This window comes from Magnolia sinica, chromosome 6 (assembly GCF_029962835.1).
Source record: "Magnolia sinica isolate HGM2019 chromosome 6, MsV1, whole genome shotgun sequence".
Lineage (NCBI taxonomy): Eukaryota > Viridiplantae > Streptophyta > Magnoliopsida > Magnoliales > Magnoliaceae > Magnolia > Magnolia sinica.
The window spans coordinates 15,761,802-15,779,741 of NC_080578.1; the positions used below are offsets into that span (position 1 = coordinate 15,761,802).

At 39.8% G+C, this 17,940-nt stretch overlaps 1 protein-coding gene across 1 annotated transcript; it reads right to left on the reverse strand.

The window, feature by feature from the left end:
* Window positions 1-10,056: 10,056 nt before the first annotated feature.
* LOC131248379 (probable calcium-binding protein CML13) lies at window positions 10,057-10,799 on the reverse strand. Its single transcript, XM_058248648.1, has one exon. The coding sequence runs from the start codon at window positions 10,761-10,763 to the stop codon at window positions 10,320-10,322; it is 444 nt and encodes a 147-aa protein (XP_058104631.1). The 5' UTR covers window positions 10,764-10,799; the 3' UTR covers window positions 10,057-10,319.
* Between the last annotated feature and the right edge of the window lie 7,141 nt (window positions 10,800-17,940).

The window sequence follows — 17,940 nt, forward strand, 5'->3', positions numbered from 1 at the left end:
TCAGCATATTAAAGTAATTAGAGTGATGCAATTGATAATCTAATTATTTTTGGATATCATTAGTGGGTAATGTGCTCAATAAAATAATAGTCCAATGGCATGTGTTACACATACAACTATTAAAAGGATTTTAGTTGTAATTCAAGCTCTTTGAGTGGATTTGAAATCCGCCATTTCTTTATGCCACAAAATAATCATGATATTTAAAATCTTCTAAAATCCCCCCACATCCATGGTGTCAAACAATTCATTTCTTTGACCACTCAATGGTTTTTTTTCCACAAACAAGTGTCTATGAAGCCAAGGTTAGAGTTCTTCAACCAATCACTAATCAAAGATTAGGATTTGTCAAGGGTTCGAGTATCCATGGTGGTGAAATACCACGGCGTTCTTGTGTAGGTGTGTGTGCGTGTGGCGTGAGTGTGTGGGGGTGTGTGTGCGCGCGTGTATAAAAAAAATAAAAAAATAAATCAAAGATTAGGATTGTTCTACCAATTTGGTATGAGAAGTCTTAATTAGATACGGTTAGTCCATTTTAACTTTAATTAATGGTCACGGATGTACCACTCCTTAGCCCATGCAAGAATTCAATCTTTAGGCCCACCATGATGTGATACATCTAGTCTATCCATCTTATCATCTAATTCATGTTATTACTTTAGTTAAAAATTAACAAATTTAAGTAGGCTATTCTATAGGAACAATGATGTTATATTTGAAACGTCACAAAATATTGTATAGTATAATTTTCTGCTCACGTTAAATTATCACTTAATGAATCAAAAATCATTTTAAGAACTATCATACCAGAAGTACATTGATCACATGATCCAATTCAAGGATAGGATTACTACTATTGCCTAACAAAAGTGTTTCTGTATAACCATCAGCAATCTATAATGGTCCCTAACATATATAAAAATCAAATTCAGCCTATTTATATAAATAACCTTGACCGTTCATATTTAGGGTCATTGATCAAATGGTTAACATTTGTTAGATTAGTTTGATATTCTTAACTTCAACCATAAAATGTACGCTAGACATAATGAACGGTCTAGATCAATAGGTTTAACCCTCTAAGTGTCTCGATGCAACCAGAAGCACTACCACTCACAGTGCTTTGAGAGCACTGGAACCTTTCTCATGCTCAGTGGTTACAGCTACGCTAGAATATATTGTGTGCTTCCTTCACCATTTACAGACTGGGTGAAATAGTACATACATGTATCTCAATCCAGACCATCCATCCCAACTCGGTTGGACCATGTAGATGGAGAATATGACAAAAGAACTTGATGGATCTCCTAATCATCCAATCAATGATCATAAAATGGACATTTAAAAGAAAAATGGCCAGTGACCCAACTCGTAGAGAAAGTGTGATTTTGATCCATGTTTCATCCATGATGGGTCCCACGGTTTGGACGGTATGCACTGACATACATGCATGCCACGTGCACGGTAGATTAGTTACCACCGTTTAAGAAATGGCAATAACGCACAATGAGTTAGGCTGGCGGTTTAATCATTGATGCCGAAGATGTTGCTTTCGTCCTGCATTAAAATACACAACCAGAGGTACATCGCATGGCTCATCCAAGATTGGGCCCACCGTGTTGAATCTAAGATGATCTAGACCTTCCATCTTGTGGGCCCTACTATTAGTTGATTTCAGACGGATGGTTAAAAGCAAAAATGGTAACGATCGGATTGAATGGAGAAAGGGCAGAACGTAACGGTTGGTACACACGCACAAAAAATAAAATAAAGTAATTGTACATGTGAGCTGTCTGAGGTCCATCGTGATGTGTGAGTGCCATCCAACCCGTCCACTAGATGCATTAGTCAATGTTAGTCCTTGCTGGAAAAATCCAGCCTGATTGATAACTCAGGTCGGCCACACCAAATGAAAGAGTGGGTGACTTTGGGAGGGGACGCTCACCATGGAAACCGCTTCATTAGGTGTGGCCCACCCGGATTAAGGATCAAACTAAAAGTCAAATTACTGTGGGCCCCACCTGAATTTTTTATCTTGATGATTCTTGAGACAAATGGTGCTTATCAGGGTTCAAACCACGTGGACGGTTTGGATTCCAAATAAACATCACGGGTTGGCCCCACAGCTTGAACTTACGGTTTGAATGCATGTGATCATTCCACCATATAATTCTAAGTATATCACTCCCCAATTTAGATTATTCAAAAACCAAAATTTACAACAATGGGATGTTTTAACTGGCTGATTGGATTGAATATACCTAATCAGTAATTACTATCAATTAATTCAATCCGATTTGGATGTTATAACATATCTGTAGCAGGTCCCACGACATGGACGGTTAGATTTTAGCGACACATTTGCCATTTGTAAAATTCCTTAGCGCACGAGTAAGATTGCCATAACCTGCCGGCGTATTAGAATAATCTACGGTAGAAACTATAAAAGAACGGATTAGAGCAGGCAGGCAAATCAATGCCCGTATTGAAGTGTGTTTAAAGAGGAAATTTATTAGAGGATTGAAAGATTTTGCAGTGGGCCCTATATAGGACTTTGTGGACCTCCACTAAAGTCAAAATTCGTTTGTTTCTCATGGTCCTGCATGGATGGCTTGGATCTAATCTCTCTGCCCCCATTTCCTGACCATGACTTGATCACGTTCAACCGTGGCTTAATAGAGGTGGGCCTACTCAGTGAATGAGTGCTGTCCCCATGAATCTCACTATACACTTTTTTGCTGGATAACGTATAGCATTCTCCTGATTATGTAGTGAGATTATGCACATGCCCCTCATAGGTGAACTCGACAGCGGTCCATGGCAGCCTGGACCATGGTGGAAAGTGCCACGCCTCAAAATTGGTGTGTACTCTTGGACACGAGTTGCAGTCCATGACTCGCATACCACGTACATGTAAACTGACCGTGATACACTTGCTTGGAGACAGTTTATATGTCTTCTAATTTCACTTTCTATTTTCACATCCATGCATCCACACATGTCACATAATTCCACCCAACTCTATTAATCACAATTATCATATACTCAAATCACATCATCTAGCTGAAATTTGACTAAGTTGACCCGTTTGAGGCATTATTTATTTATTTATTTATTTTTTTGGGTTAGCTTGTTAGTACACACCCATGTCGGTACACACACTCCATGTTGGCCATCCCCACTAGGGATCGATACCAAGACCTCAAGTGTTGAAACGAAGCATCACTACTCAGTCTGCCAGCCGAGTTATGGATCTGGGTGTGATTGAGGCATTGTTTAATCATGAGTACCAAATACCATCCACCATATAGTGTTTTGCAAAATCAAAGCCATAACAACGCATGACTATCGATGATTAAAATAAGGAAAAATAATTTCTTAAACTTAAAGTTATACCAACGATTCATCAAATCAGTTTATCACAGTGAGTTCATCTTCATACAAGTAAGGCCACTCATCCTGTGGATCACCCACCATCTTACCATCATCCTCGAGTACCTGACTTATGTTTCCAGCTTCGATCACTTCTGTGCAGTTGTCATTCAACAAAAGTTATTTGTTTGATTATCAATTATAAAAATTAATTTTTTAGTCTGATTAATCCAGGGTTTTACAGGCTAAAAAAATTCAGGGACGTTAAAGAGAGACTTATATAGTTGATTGTACACAAGAAATGCATTGCCCACGCCTAGTTTTTGGACCATTGTTTAATTGGCCATTTCAAAAGCTTCACTTCATCTCTCCTAATTCCGAATCACATTGAAAAAAAAAAAAAAAAAACCAACTATTTTGTAAAGCTTACCTCTGGATTTCGTGCCCATTTTGAATGGCCACCAATTGGATGGTTCTGATCGTTTAAGCAGAGTGATATTTCCGCTTTCCTCCATCCACGATGCAGCCTACAATTAGAACCATCCAAATTGGCATTTGCAAGCATGCCACACGTATGGCAGATGAGTCGCCATGACCTAGTATGCAAAACCACATTATAGTCCCAGCCTAAAATATCCATTTTCCATTAGGGCCCATTTGTTTTCCTATTCACCACAGTAGATGGTGGTAAATAGGTTATTATAACCTATTTCCCTTGTTTGGAAGAGGGAAAATAGAAAAGGTAATTATATATCGATTTTCGGAATTTACTTTTTGAAAAAAGTGGAGTGAAATTTGTGGGTCTTACCATGATGTATGTGATCAATCCACACCATCTATGTATTTTATCAGATCATTTTAGGGTTTGTGCCAAAACAATTAGGCAAGTTATACACTCAAGTGGACCACACTGCATATCATTGACATCCATCATTGAAATGTGAAGCCATTCGTGGGTCCCACACTGATGTGTATCTATGATCCAACCTGACCATATGATTACACAGATACAGATGAAGGGAAAACACAAATATTAGCTTGATGCAAAACTTTTATGGCCCACAAGAAGTTTTTAATGGTGGGTATTTAATCCCCTGTTTCTTGTGTTGTGGTCCACTTGCACATTGGATTTGCCTCGATTTTGGACTCATGCCCTAAAATGACTTGTTAAAATGAATGGATGGCTTAGATCATACACATATATCATGGTGTGCACCACAAAATTTTGAACTTGGCATTTAGTGTCAAGTCAAATCAAAGGTCACTTCGTATGGTTCGGCAGCCATGTATTTCACACGGAAATTAATAGTTATTTATTTACTTCTATTTCCAATAGTAAATAAGAAAACAAACGCCCTCTTAACGGCATTAAGGCATTCATTCCATTGCATGGTTTGAATAAAGCATGAAAATTCAGGGTGGCAGAATACAGGAAAGTTCGCTCTACCAATGGATGATATGTATGTACATCTGGTGGCCCGTAATGAATTAGTTTGGATCATTTGGCCAACCTTAATGAATGAATGGTTCAGATCATCTGGTGGACCCAAATGTATGAGCAGTTCAGATCATCCAATGACTCCAACTGGATGGGCCATTCAGCTCATCAAGTGACCTCTATTGGACAAGCAGTTTGAATCCATTGGTGGCCAGCACCTAACGGGTGAGCGGTTCGATCATCTGATGGCCCTATTGGAATTGTTTAACGGTCCTAATTAATGAGCAGTTGGAATCTTGTTGGTTCAAAAGAGGCAAAAACTGTCTCTATCAAACCTTAAAATGCAAAAAAAAAAAAAATGTCTTTATCAAACCTTAAAAAGCAAAAAAATGTCTTTTTGTAAGTTAAATGCACCCTGAAACCATTTAAGGGTAAAACCATTTTTTTCCTCTAATGTAAACGGTTGCAACTGAACGGCGTCAGGCCATTCCCCATGAAAAGCTGAGTTAAGGGTGTTGCTACAAATACTGCAAAAGGGAGGAGGTTATTTACAAATACACAGAAGGAGGACACTAATCACCAAAAACTCTTATTCTCCTTTCTTTTTATGTCTTTTATTTTCTTTCTTTTGGTCTGCCATATTGAAGCAAAGGCGCCTGAGGAAAAATGGATAGGAAGTTCACCAGGGAGTGCAAACAGCACCAATTTCACCTTGATATGATGATCAAACCCATTCAACCAAGCGCCTGAAAAGAGAATTGGATGGTAAGAACATCTGATGACTCTTGCAGTCTATCTTGCCAGCAATTAATCATACAGCTGTAATTATCCATTCATGGTTGCTCTTGGATCATTTGTAATCAATGGTGTTTCTTGCTGGGCGATGGTCATTGTAATGTAGCATTCTCTTCATTACTTGGTATTTTCAGCAATGGAAATTGACATTGCTGACATGCGGATTGATAACAAGTTATGGTTGTACAGTCTGATTCGACACGGAAACCAGGTCGCCCTGTATAGCCCTGTTTCGGACTGTATTGGGCCTACATAGCTGTTGCCAAAGCCCATTTGAATTGAGCACTATGTATAAGTTTCAGTGATGCTTTAAACCTTGGCTGTACAAGAAACATTTTTGGCTAAAGGCAGTTGAATTTGTTAATTTTCCTGTGTCATTTTTTAAAAAGGTAATTTCCCTGTCTGATGAAACCATACAGTTTGAAACCGGAGAATGCAACCATACAACGGTTTATTGCCATTAAAGCCAAATCCCTCTAAATGTTCCCAGGACGCTTGCAAAACATCAGTTGTACTACTTGGATGTAAGCACGGTGTGGAATGTACGGAACAAATCCAGACAAGATTTTAACAGCAAAAAAAATAAAAAAAATAAAAAAAAAAAAACAACAACAAAAAAGACACAGAAAAGTTTAGGACACATCCTACCTAATGTAAAACAAACATGTCATGAGATCATCCAATGATACCAAGAAAAGATTTTCAACGCAGCAGATGGTGATGGGTTCTAAATGGTTATTAAATTGGAAACAAGATCGTAGAAGAGCATGAAAGTGGAAAGGCCACCTCCCAAATCCTGGATATTAAACTTTGATGGTTTTTCCTTCCTTTTTATTCTTCTTTTTCTTTTAATCAGCAAAAGAATAATTTCATTGAGAAACTTTTTTTTTAAAAAAGGAAAAGAAAAAAAAGAAAAAGAAAAAAGAAATGCAATTCATCAAGGAAATGCAAACCCACCACCGATCACAACAGAATGCACCAGAGAACCCCTCCCCGTCTTCCCTCAGAACTTGGCTAAATGAAGCCTTCTCTTTAGACTCTTTAGACAAAACCATAGCCTTAATTTCATTTACAAATGAAAAAGGTGATATCGGCATCACTCCAGACCAAAGAACAGACGGCAGAAACAAGTGGAACAAGAAATCAACAAAACCCAAAAAAAAAAAACTGCCCCATCACTGGGGAGATCAATCAACTCCCAGTTACTTCTCAAGGCATCAGCCGAGATTCAAGAAAATTCTGAGAGGCATTACCATCCCGGAACCAAAGAGACAAAAGAATGGGATGCTTTCAAAAATTCTTGTGTTCCTTTACTTCCATCCCCAAATGATAGCGTAGAGAGATAGATCCCGTGAGCATGTTCCATGATCTGAGAAGGGACTGGAAGTCCAGACTGCAATAAGCTCCCACAGAGATCTTTCTAACACCCATCTGATTCTAAACAGCTTGAAAACATGACCTTTTCTGGGCCTGCCAAGTGAACAGAAGGTTTGCACATCTATGCTAAATTTTCTTCAAGTCTGGTGGTGGAATTCTTAGCTTGGATCCTGGTGGTCAATTCCAGGCTGATTCCAGCCATGATCTCGTGGAAGTCTGGGACAATTTCTTCAAAGCAGAGAAGCCTTCCAAGCAGCAGATGAGGTAGGTAGTGTGGAATATTTCGATGATGCTCTTTAGAGTGAGCAAACTGCTGATTTCCCATCAAATGGAAAGCCTCCCATTTCCTACCAACTTCGGGTCCAACCAAAAGATAGCTCAATGGTCTGCTGAGGTGCTGCCAATGTTTTGCTGGATGAAGCATCCAAACGCAGAGCAGGTTTAAAAAACAGATGGCCCAAAGTTGTCAATTTAATGGACCATTTGAATCCTAACCCTACAAAAATTCAATGATACCCCACTATATGAATTTAACAGGAACATGTCCAGACCATTTGGGGTTTGCTTTTAAATTGTAGATTGACGAATGCTTTATTTGTTTATTTTTATTTTTTAAGCATTGGAAAATGCTTAATGAACAGCTGCCCAATAGACATCAACCTTGCAACCATAACAGGGTCGCATTGATGGCATTCATATGCCAACACAGCCCAATCAATAATGATCCCCACCCAACAACTACATAAATGGCCCAAAGGGTGAATAAGCATTGTCGGTCATGGAGAGGCAGTCGCCAACCAAACCGTTGAGCAAATAACAGGCCAAGACTATTTGCTTCATGCTTTTAACATAAGTAACTTGCCTGATCTTGGTTGAAATATCACGCCCCTAAGGCCACTAACTCCAAAATCAACTCCCATTCTTATCCATCAAACAACATGGAATCTCCTTCCACCAAAAACGATGCCAATAACTTTATCAAAAGAAGAAAGAATGCCTAAGTCTGTAATTGAGAGTCATCAGCCATATCTCAGAACCTCGGTCTCCATCTCATGTTCAGTAGCACCTACTACTTAATGCAAGCAGGAACTGCAAGAAGCATGCAATGAAGACGTTCCCCAAAAGCCTAATTTGCAGGTCCTACAGCCTGCTCAATGGTCACCACATGTTGCATTGTGCTTAGGATGGTAAGAGATGGGGATCCTTTGTGGTTCTAGCTTGATTCTTTGATATATTTATTTAGTAAAGATTCAAAGGGATTCTGTTAAGAGTCCAAAATTAGGAGATCTTCTTTATTGCCTTTGGTAATACTTTTCAAGTTAGGAGTCTTATGTGTCAAGTCATATCCTTTATAAAAAAAAAAAAGGTGTCATGAAATCATTAGTACTTTGATATTTGGGAGATTCATAACTTTAATAGGATATATTAATATGTTAGGGGAGCTTTAATAAGATATATTAATAGCTTGGGAGGTCTTATTAGGATATAAAAGAAAAAAGTATAAGAGAGAACAAAAGGAGAAAGGTATAAGAGAGAAACTCTGGTCAATATACATGTGGTATTTTGGGATTCTTTTATAAATTTAGAATACATGAGTACTTGTACATACATCGTTGTAGATGCCATATGGCAATAAGATTTGAATTATAAATAAAATTTAAAAAAAACATTGAGTTTAGGGAGAATGCATTCTCTTGCGGAAGGAAAACCATAACCCTTTGAATAGCATGGTGTGAGCAAAAATCTGTTTTTCCCCTATTCTTTTCTTTTCTCAGCCACCCTACATCGCTACCCCATTCCTCATAAAGCCTAGCAGGAAAAAAGTAATAATGTTGTTCTTTAAGATTAAAAAAATAATAATAAAGTAATAATGTTCCTCTAAATTTGAGAGAATGGACAAATCTAGCATATTACAAATTACACTTCCTACTTAACTAAAGTTCAGCTTGCAGCAACCATGACTGGGAGAACCCAAGCATTTCTGCAAATTACCGCCTGTTGAAGGTGGACTAGGTAGCACACCTAGATTTGATATGAAGGGTTAATCCGTTGAATTGAATCTGAATGGAGCTAATTAAAGATGATGGACCTGAAGTCTAACCCTCTTAAAACACAACTTCTGCCACTGTAAAATCTTAAACAATGTTTCAAACGCAGTCCATACGCAGCCAACATGCAAGATGATCAAACAGCTCCAAAACCATCCTAGAGAAATGTCAATGAGGAGTCAAAATCATACAAAACGTGGGACCAAAATAATTTGCAATGGATCAAAATGTGCACTGGTGCATCCTCATCTACCATTCGATTAACACACAATCCCTCAGATTCGTTTGCCAAGAAGAGGATCTAGCACCAAGATCTCATCCCAGGCAAATATCCAAGTGAATGACACATCTCTCAACAAGGTGGACGATCTTAGGTTCCAATGGTGTATAGGCATTTGTGCACTTTCAGAATTCATGCTTCTCCCTTCAAGGGATAATCATGATAAGTTGTCAATGGACCGATCCTGGGTTGTTTTTGAACCGGTCTGGCCAGGCATATTCAGCATTTTGATTGTGCTTGACAGGGCCCGTACCCATTGACAGCCCTAACCATATCTGACATATAGGGAACAGATGAAACACATTCTCAAGGAACATCATTTGAATCTCCAAAAACTCACCATTCATTAGCAGGATATGAGAGGATCTAAAGTTCATGATATAATTCAGCTGAATGCATGCTTAGATGCAATGGGGATAAAACACGAACATAGAAAGTGGCTCAGTTTCCTTGTTTCACATAAGGAATGACATGCACATTACCTGTTTGATGAAATGTGACCAAAATTTTTCTTACAACAAGCCAAAAGTAATTCCTTGCAAATTTCACCATTCAAGATTTTCTTTCCTAACATAAGAAAACATCCTGCATTTTTGCCTTCTTTCATTTCCTGCTATTGAATTATTTAGAAACGGGATCACATTTTACGATAATCCAATCAAAGGTCCAGATCTGTCGAATTCATTAACAACAACCAAGATCAAACAACCTGCCCATGATGCACTCACCAACAATTACAAAGTACATATAGAAAGCGAAAGATTTGATTCATTGCATCCACGAATTTCTCAATAATCAGACGCATACCATTCAAACCAAACACAATACCATTCACATATAAACACGAACACAAACCCTAACAAACTGCGATTCCCCATTGAATCCAACAGTAACCAGCGGATCCAAAAATCCATCAAACCCTACCCCAAAAAAAAAAAAGGAAATAAAGAAAAGAAGAACAACAAAAAGCATACCATCTACGGAGGATTAGGGCATCCAACCGGGTAGCTCACTTGGCGACCATCCGCGCGATGAAATCCTCGTATCTGATCCGTCCATCAGGGCCGACCTCAACCTCGCGGATCCACTCGTCGAACTCCGAGGGTTCGAGCTTCTCGCCGATGCTGGTGAGGACGTGGCGGAGATCGGGGACGGAGACGGAGCCGGTGGAGTCCTTGTCGAGGACCTTAAAAGCGTCGCGGAGCTGGCGATCGAACGGCTCAGGTTTGAGATGCTTCTTCATGAGGTCAAGGAATCGAGGGAAGTCGAAGGGGGATGTGAGGTTTTCCTGGGCCACGATTCCCTTCAGCTGGGCCTGGGTGGGGTTCCCGCCCAACGAACGCATCAAGATTCCTAGCTCCGATGGGGCGATGCGCCCATCACCGTCCGTGTCGAACAGAGAGAAGGCCTCTTTCATCGATGCCACCTGATCGTCGCTCAGCTCTTTCCCCATCTCTCTCTCTCTCTCTCTCTGAAATGCCTGGGGGATTCTGCGGCGAAATGTATGTAAGGACGGAATTCGTTTTGTATCTGTCGCGAGTTTCATTTACCACGTGTGTCGCTGGCAATGGGGCCTACAAGATGAGTGGTTAGATGATCTTAACTGTTCATGTTTGGGAAATGTTTATTATAAGTGCCAAAAATAGAAATTTTCTCTGATTTATAGATTTTTTTCGGAACAATAAGAAAGAAAATTTTGAATGGACCTTATTCAGTGATAAAAATCAACCGTTAGACTTAGCATCGAAAATTGACTCTTTTATGGTACTAAAATAATATTAACGGTTCGGATAATCATATTAGCAAATAATATAGGCCTCAATCGGAGGTGACACATGGTAAGATGTTAGTCGCGACAGAGGCAAAACGAACTCCAGATGCATCGACAGAGAGAAATACTGATTCCACGCGCGCCAAATGTCAACGCAATACACTTAGAATTTATTGCACGTTTGTCGGATCTGAGACGTTCATAGGGTAGAATCATGTATAAATTCAGTTATCGAAACGAGACACGGGGTGAAGTCAATGATCGGACCACACATGTGAAGAAATCGACCGTTCGGAAAATGATAGCCGTTGTCTGCATTCAACGTGATGTGTTGCTCACCCGATGGGATGGGCTAGGGCAGAGGAGCCGCACTGAGCATGTGACCCGATCGCACGTGTAATGCTCTTGTGTTTGACACTTGAAGATGGGTGTCTGAAACCATCCTTCATTAGAAAGTATATATTATCCTTGGGTTTTCTTTAGATGCAAGTTCAGGCACATGGTTCAGTGAGTCAGACCCTTGATATGGTGGGCCCCACATTGGATGGAACGCAACAAAGATAAGTACTTGACAAAGCCATCCTAACCCATTGATTGAGGGCCTGAAAATTAACAGCCAAGAAAGAAAAAAGAAAAATTCCGCATTCAAATGAAAAGGGGCAAAGCAGCATGAGGGGACCTTTCAACTGCGGTAGGATTCCAGGAGACAGGGTCCATCTGTGAGGGTCCCATCAGTTCAATGGTCTGGATTGCTTTCATAGCACTAGAAAATAAAATCAATAGGCTGATGGGTATATTCTCGGATTATACGTCCGACGTACGGATTAAACGTGAAGGGGAATAGAGGCGCGGAAAGGGTGGATCGCTAACTATGGGACGCACTGTAATGTATGTTCCTTACATCCACACCGTCCATCCATTTTAATAGATCCTTTAATTGTATTATCCCAAAAATGAAAGAGATCCAAATATTAGGTGGACCATACCATAGAAAATAGTCGTGATTGAATATCCATCATTAAAAGCTCCATGGGGGGCCAGTGGACTTTTTATTTTCCATCCAACCTGTTGATAAGGTCACAATGAGCTGGATGAAGAGACCATGAAAAAATCAGCTTGAAATAAAACTATTTTCGCCCACGAGAAGTTTTTAATGGTCTATTACCACTTTTTCATGTATTATGTTCCACCTTAGATTTGGATCTGCTTCGTTTTTTATATCGTGTACTAAAATGATTTTTCAAAACTGATTAACGGCATGGATATAAGAAAAATACATCAAGGTGGGCCCCACAGTCAGGGATTCTACCCACCTAGATGGATCCGGGGATCCACCGAATCCGCGCCGGGGATTAGTATTTAGGATTCCGGGTTCCAGGGTTACTAATAAAAGTGCTGGGAAAAAGTGGGTACACCTCTAGAGTACCCTATAATGTAGACCTGCGCCTATTGTGGCGCGTGCTAGGCCATAATAATCAATCAGGTGGGCCCACAATGGAACGTAGAAATTTCGAACATGTACTCTCTCACACGTGGGGAAGAGGAAAGCGTGTGTGAGATCTGAGCCGATCATCCGGCAATCACCCCTGGATACATGGGGAAACGGATTGGCTACTCCCCCTGACACCATCCCGGCGGCTGGTGGTCGGTGCTCTTTGGGCCCCCCATGATGTATGTGTTTCATCCATTACGTTCGTCCATTTTTACGGATCATTTTAAGGGCTTGATACCAAAAACGAGGGGGATATAAATATCAGGTGGACAACACCACAGGAAAACAATAGTGATTTGATATCCACCATTAAAATCCTTCTAAGGGCCACTGTACTGTTTATTTGACATCCAATCCGTTGATTAGGTCATAAAGACCCAGATGAAGGGAAAGAACAAATATCAACTTGATCCAAAACTTTTATGGCCCACAAAAATTTTTCAATGGTCTCCGTTCATTCAACCCTATTTCCTGTAATATGGTCCACTTGAGATTGATATATATCTCATTTTTGGTCTCATATCATAAAATGATCTAAAAAAATAGATGGACGGCATGGATGAAACACATACATCATGGCGGGGCCCACAGAGCACCGACCACCAGCCATTGGCTGGTGGCAGGGAGAGTAGCCAATCCGTTTCCGATACATGGAGCTCAAAAACAACCTGACATTACGTAATCACGAGGTACGCCACTCAGGTATAAAATAAATTAGCGGTCGTGAGAAACTGACCAATAAAACCGGAAGCGGATTGGCTGGTGTACCGCACACCAGCCATATAGCTGATATATTAAGTCAGCAAGTTCTGTGGGTCCCATCATGATGTATGTGTTATATCCAAACCGTCTATCCATTTTGCGAGCTTGTCAGAAGGCTTGAGACGTAACATAAAACAGATCTAATGATCAAATGGACCACACTGAAGTAAGCAGTGGGGGATTGAACGTCTACCATTGAAACTCTTCATCCATGTCTTCGTGACATTACAAACAGATTGGATGGAAAATAAACATTATGGTGGGCCCTAAAAAACTTTTAATGGTGAAAATCATTATCTCGGCTGCTATTTGTTGTGTGGTTCAGTTGATCTTTCAATACAATTCATTTTTTGTTTAGTAATCTAAAATGATCTCACAAAATGGATGAACGGTGTGGATATAATAAATACATTATTGTGGGGCCCACGTAACTTGAACCCTTCCTACATCTCAGAGCTCGAGGAGAGTCGGCGCTCGTATTCGTACGGCACGTACCTACACCATCTATATAGCTGATGTGGGGTACACCAGCCCATCCACTTCCACAAAACCATACTGGACAATTTGAAATAAGATCAGCGGTTGTAGGCGTTGCGTCCATACAGTGGGGGCAACCGTCTATACAGTGGATTATCTGCATTGTCCGTCCATTTTCCCGTATCAATTCAAAATACAACATCAAATATGTAGTTCCAAGGCTCAAATGGACCGTTGGAAACTTTTAGAGTCGGCGGAAATTTTGGACCAAGCGAATATTTAAGTTTTCCTTTCATATATGTCTATGTAGCCTTACGAACGGGCTACATGAAAATTAACCGTCGCAGTAGGCTTTAACAAGATTTAAATAAAGTGTCATTATCACACTTGCTTCTTGTTGTGTGCCTACATGGCCCTCTCAGATGTTTCGGTTTTTTATTTTATACCTTAAAATGATGCAACAAAATGGATAAACAGTATGAATAAAACCCATGCATCATATCACAGTGGGTGGCTTCTCATAGCCTCGTTTTGCTCTGGAAGGTCACCATGATTTATGTATTTTATCAATCATGTTTATTCATTTTACCCTATAGTTTTAAGGCTAAATCGTACAAATGAATTATATCTAAAGATTATAAGAAATAGTGTAAATTAAATGTCTACTTAAGAAATTTTGTAAGGGCTACATAAGTTTTAGATTAGACTATTATTTATATTTTCCTTCAGTTCATGTTTGTGTGATTTTATGAATAAGTTTGAAAACAAATAAACATTATCCGGGGCCCTAGGAAAGTTTTAGCAGTTGGAATCTTTATTCTAATTATTTCCTATGGTGCAGTTCACTTGAACTTTGAACACGCTTAGATTTTAGGCTCCATGCTTAAAATGAGCTGAAAAAACAGATGAACAGCATGGATAAACCACATACACTTAATAGAATTTACACATTATGATAAAAATCTAATGAGTAACTCAGTACGCAACTTAATTTCGTCCACTCCTGTGTTCTAAGATAACGAGGTGTATAGTTTCAAGTGCTCCGAGATGCACGTTTCGTTTCCTCACCCGGGAATTAAGGAAAATAGCAATGCTCTTTTGAAATTTGAAACTCGGTAATGTGATTTGATGGTGCAAACATGGAAGCTTGCTAGCGCGGGCGCGGATTCGGTCAGCTCGGGACCTGACCGAGTTCCGTCAGGTCTTGACCATGGGTTCACCTTGATATATGTATCTTATATCCACACCGTCCATCCATTCTAATAGATCGTTTCAGTAATGAATCCAGAAATGAAGCTGATTAAAATCAAAGTTGGACCACACCACACGAAACAATAGTGATTGAACGGTTACCATTAAAAACTTACTAGTAACCATGGTAATGTCGAGCAGACAGTTGATAAGGCCGAGCAGACTTTGATGAAGGTAATATACCAACATCATCTTGATCAAAACGTTTGTGGCCACAAAAAGCTTTTAATGGTCAATCATCACTTTTTCTTGCGGTGTGGTCCATCTGATATTTGGATCAGCTTAATGTTTTACGCCATGTACTTAAAATGAGATTGCAAAACGGATGTACAGCGTGGATACGCAACACTTACATCAAGGTAGGCCCTGCAGTGTGACAACGATTGGCTACTCCCCGGGACCAGCCCGGTGGCTGGTGGTTGGTGCTCTGTGGGCCCACCATGATGTCTGTGTTTCATCCATTTTTACCGATCATTTTAGGGCTTGATTTTTTAAAAAAAAAACGAGGGGTATATAAATCTAAGGTAAAGAACAACAAAGGAAGAAATAGCCATTGGATATCCATCATTAAAATCCTCCTTAAGGCCCATTGTATTGTTTGTTTGACATACAATCTGTTGATTAGTTCACACAGATACGGACCAAGATGCAGGGAAAAAACAAAGATCAGCTTGATCCAAAACTTTTATAGCCCCAAAATGTTTTAAATGGTCTGACTTTCATTCAACACAGTTTCCTATAATGTGGTCCACATGAGATTGGGATGTAACTCATTTGGTCTGATACCATAAATTGATCTATTAAAATAGATGAAACACATACATCATGGTGGGATCCATATAACACCGACCACCAGCAATTGGCTTGCTGAAGGGGGAGTAGCCAATCCGTTTCCCACGATGTTGACGGAACTCGGTCAGGACCCAACAAGACTGAATCCACCCACAGCTCGGGCTTGCGGCTCGCGGCCTTGAATAGTGCTGTACAACTGGGCGTGGGAATACGATGGGACCAGGCAGAAGCGGATTGTGTAGTAACTCACTACGCTTAGGTGGGATTAGGTGGGATTAAGGTGGGAATACGCTTAGGGCCTGTTTGACCAACTGCATTAGGTGGGATTAAGGTGGATGGAATTGTAAAAGTCATAATAAATGCATGCATAAGGTATTGCTCCTGAATTGGGTGTATTCTATGTTTTCTAGTACCATGTTTGGAATGTATGCATTAAAAAATAAATCTTCAGATTTACTTTTAAATTACACTTGGGCTGTTTGGCCAGGTGGATTGGAAAGGATTGAATGGTATTAGGGTGGATGGCATGGATTTCAAAGTAATGATGGTGTTGTCAATGGATTGTCTTAAGATCCATGGGATTGCTATATCCCGGGATTGCTATATAGAGTTTATTTGGCACGCGGTGCCAATCCCGGGATTAAACCTTCCCATCCTTTCCAATCCCTCGAACCAAACACGTCCTAGGCGAATTTGAACGGACTAGGGTGGATTGGATGGGAGTAAAAGGTAATGATGGAGTTGTCAACAGATTGTCTTAAGATCCATGGGATTGTTATATCCTGGGATCATATCACCCAGTCTGTTTGGCACGCCCAACCAATCCCGGGATTTAACTTCCAATCTCTTCCAATACCATCCAATCCCTTCCAATCCGCCCGGCCAAACAGGTCTTTGATTGAACTTGGATAAAGCAAAAATTCATTATCTATATATAGGATTTGTAATCCCATCTCACACTTTCCAAGACAAGGCTCATTTTCCAAAGCCTATAAAGTTAATTTTAATCCCATCTCACACTCCTTCCAAACATGGCATTACCAATTTCAAAGTGGAATTAGCAATGCAATCCCATTTGATACCACTGGCTAAACAAGCCCTTAGAGCATGTTTGGCTGGGTGGATTCGAAGGGATTGAATGGTATTAGGGTGGATGGCATGGATTTCAAGGTAATTATGGTGTTGTCAATGGATTTGTCTTAAGGTCCTGTTTGGACGGTGGGATTAGAAGGGATTAGGCGGGATGAGTTCTAAAAAGGTAATAATGGTTGTTATCAGAGAATTGTCTTAATACCATGGGTTTTCCAATTCCATCAGCTCCCGTGCCATAGTATTTGGATAGTATGAGAATGAAAGGTTTTTACAACTCCTATTTCGCATGATGTTTGGATGGAAGGTTTAGATGGCTGCGTTTTAACTTCCATCCCATACGATGTTTGGATGGGACATCTGGCTTATGAGTAATATACCAAAAATATAAGAACATGTGACATACGACTCACTTAAATACTTTAAAATGTGAAATTTAATCATTTCGTTCATACTCTCAAAACAGATTTCACATTCCAACATTAAAGATTTCATTTTCAATAGAGTACAATTGAAAAACTTCTATTACATTGTCTTTACATATAAGATACATGAAAAATATCAGTTCCTACTATTGTTGAGGGAGTCTGCCCACATTCGTTGGGCGATTGAATCGCGTAGTGTAGACCACGCATCTTTTTCCTGCTGAGTAACTTATACCATCCACAGATGTGAGAATCACTTAATCAAATATGCTCTTATGTATATCCTAAATAGAAATATAAAAATTTTAATCAATTCAACATTTACCTCAAATATAGCCATTTTCAGAATGAAAAATTCCATTCAAATCAGCATATCCCCCCTCTTTCACAGCCATTTTCAGAATGCAAAATCATCTACATGCAACATACCGAGATTTGCGGATTCCCATGATTGAGTTAGGGTAGTTGGCCACACCACTTACCGATTGTCCACTTCCCACCTGTTAATAGGAAGAGTTTGCAGAAGAGGGTCAACGGATGGAAATGAGTAATGAAAATAAAAATAGAGAGA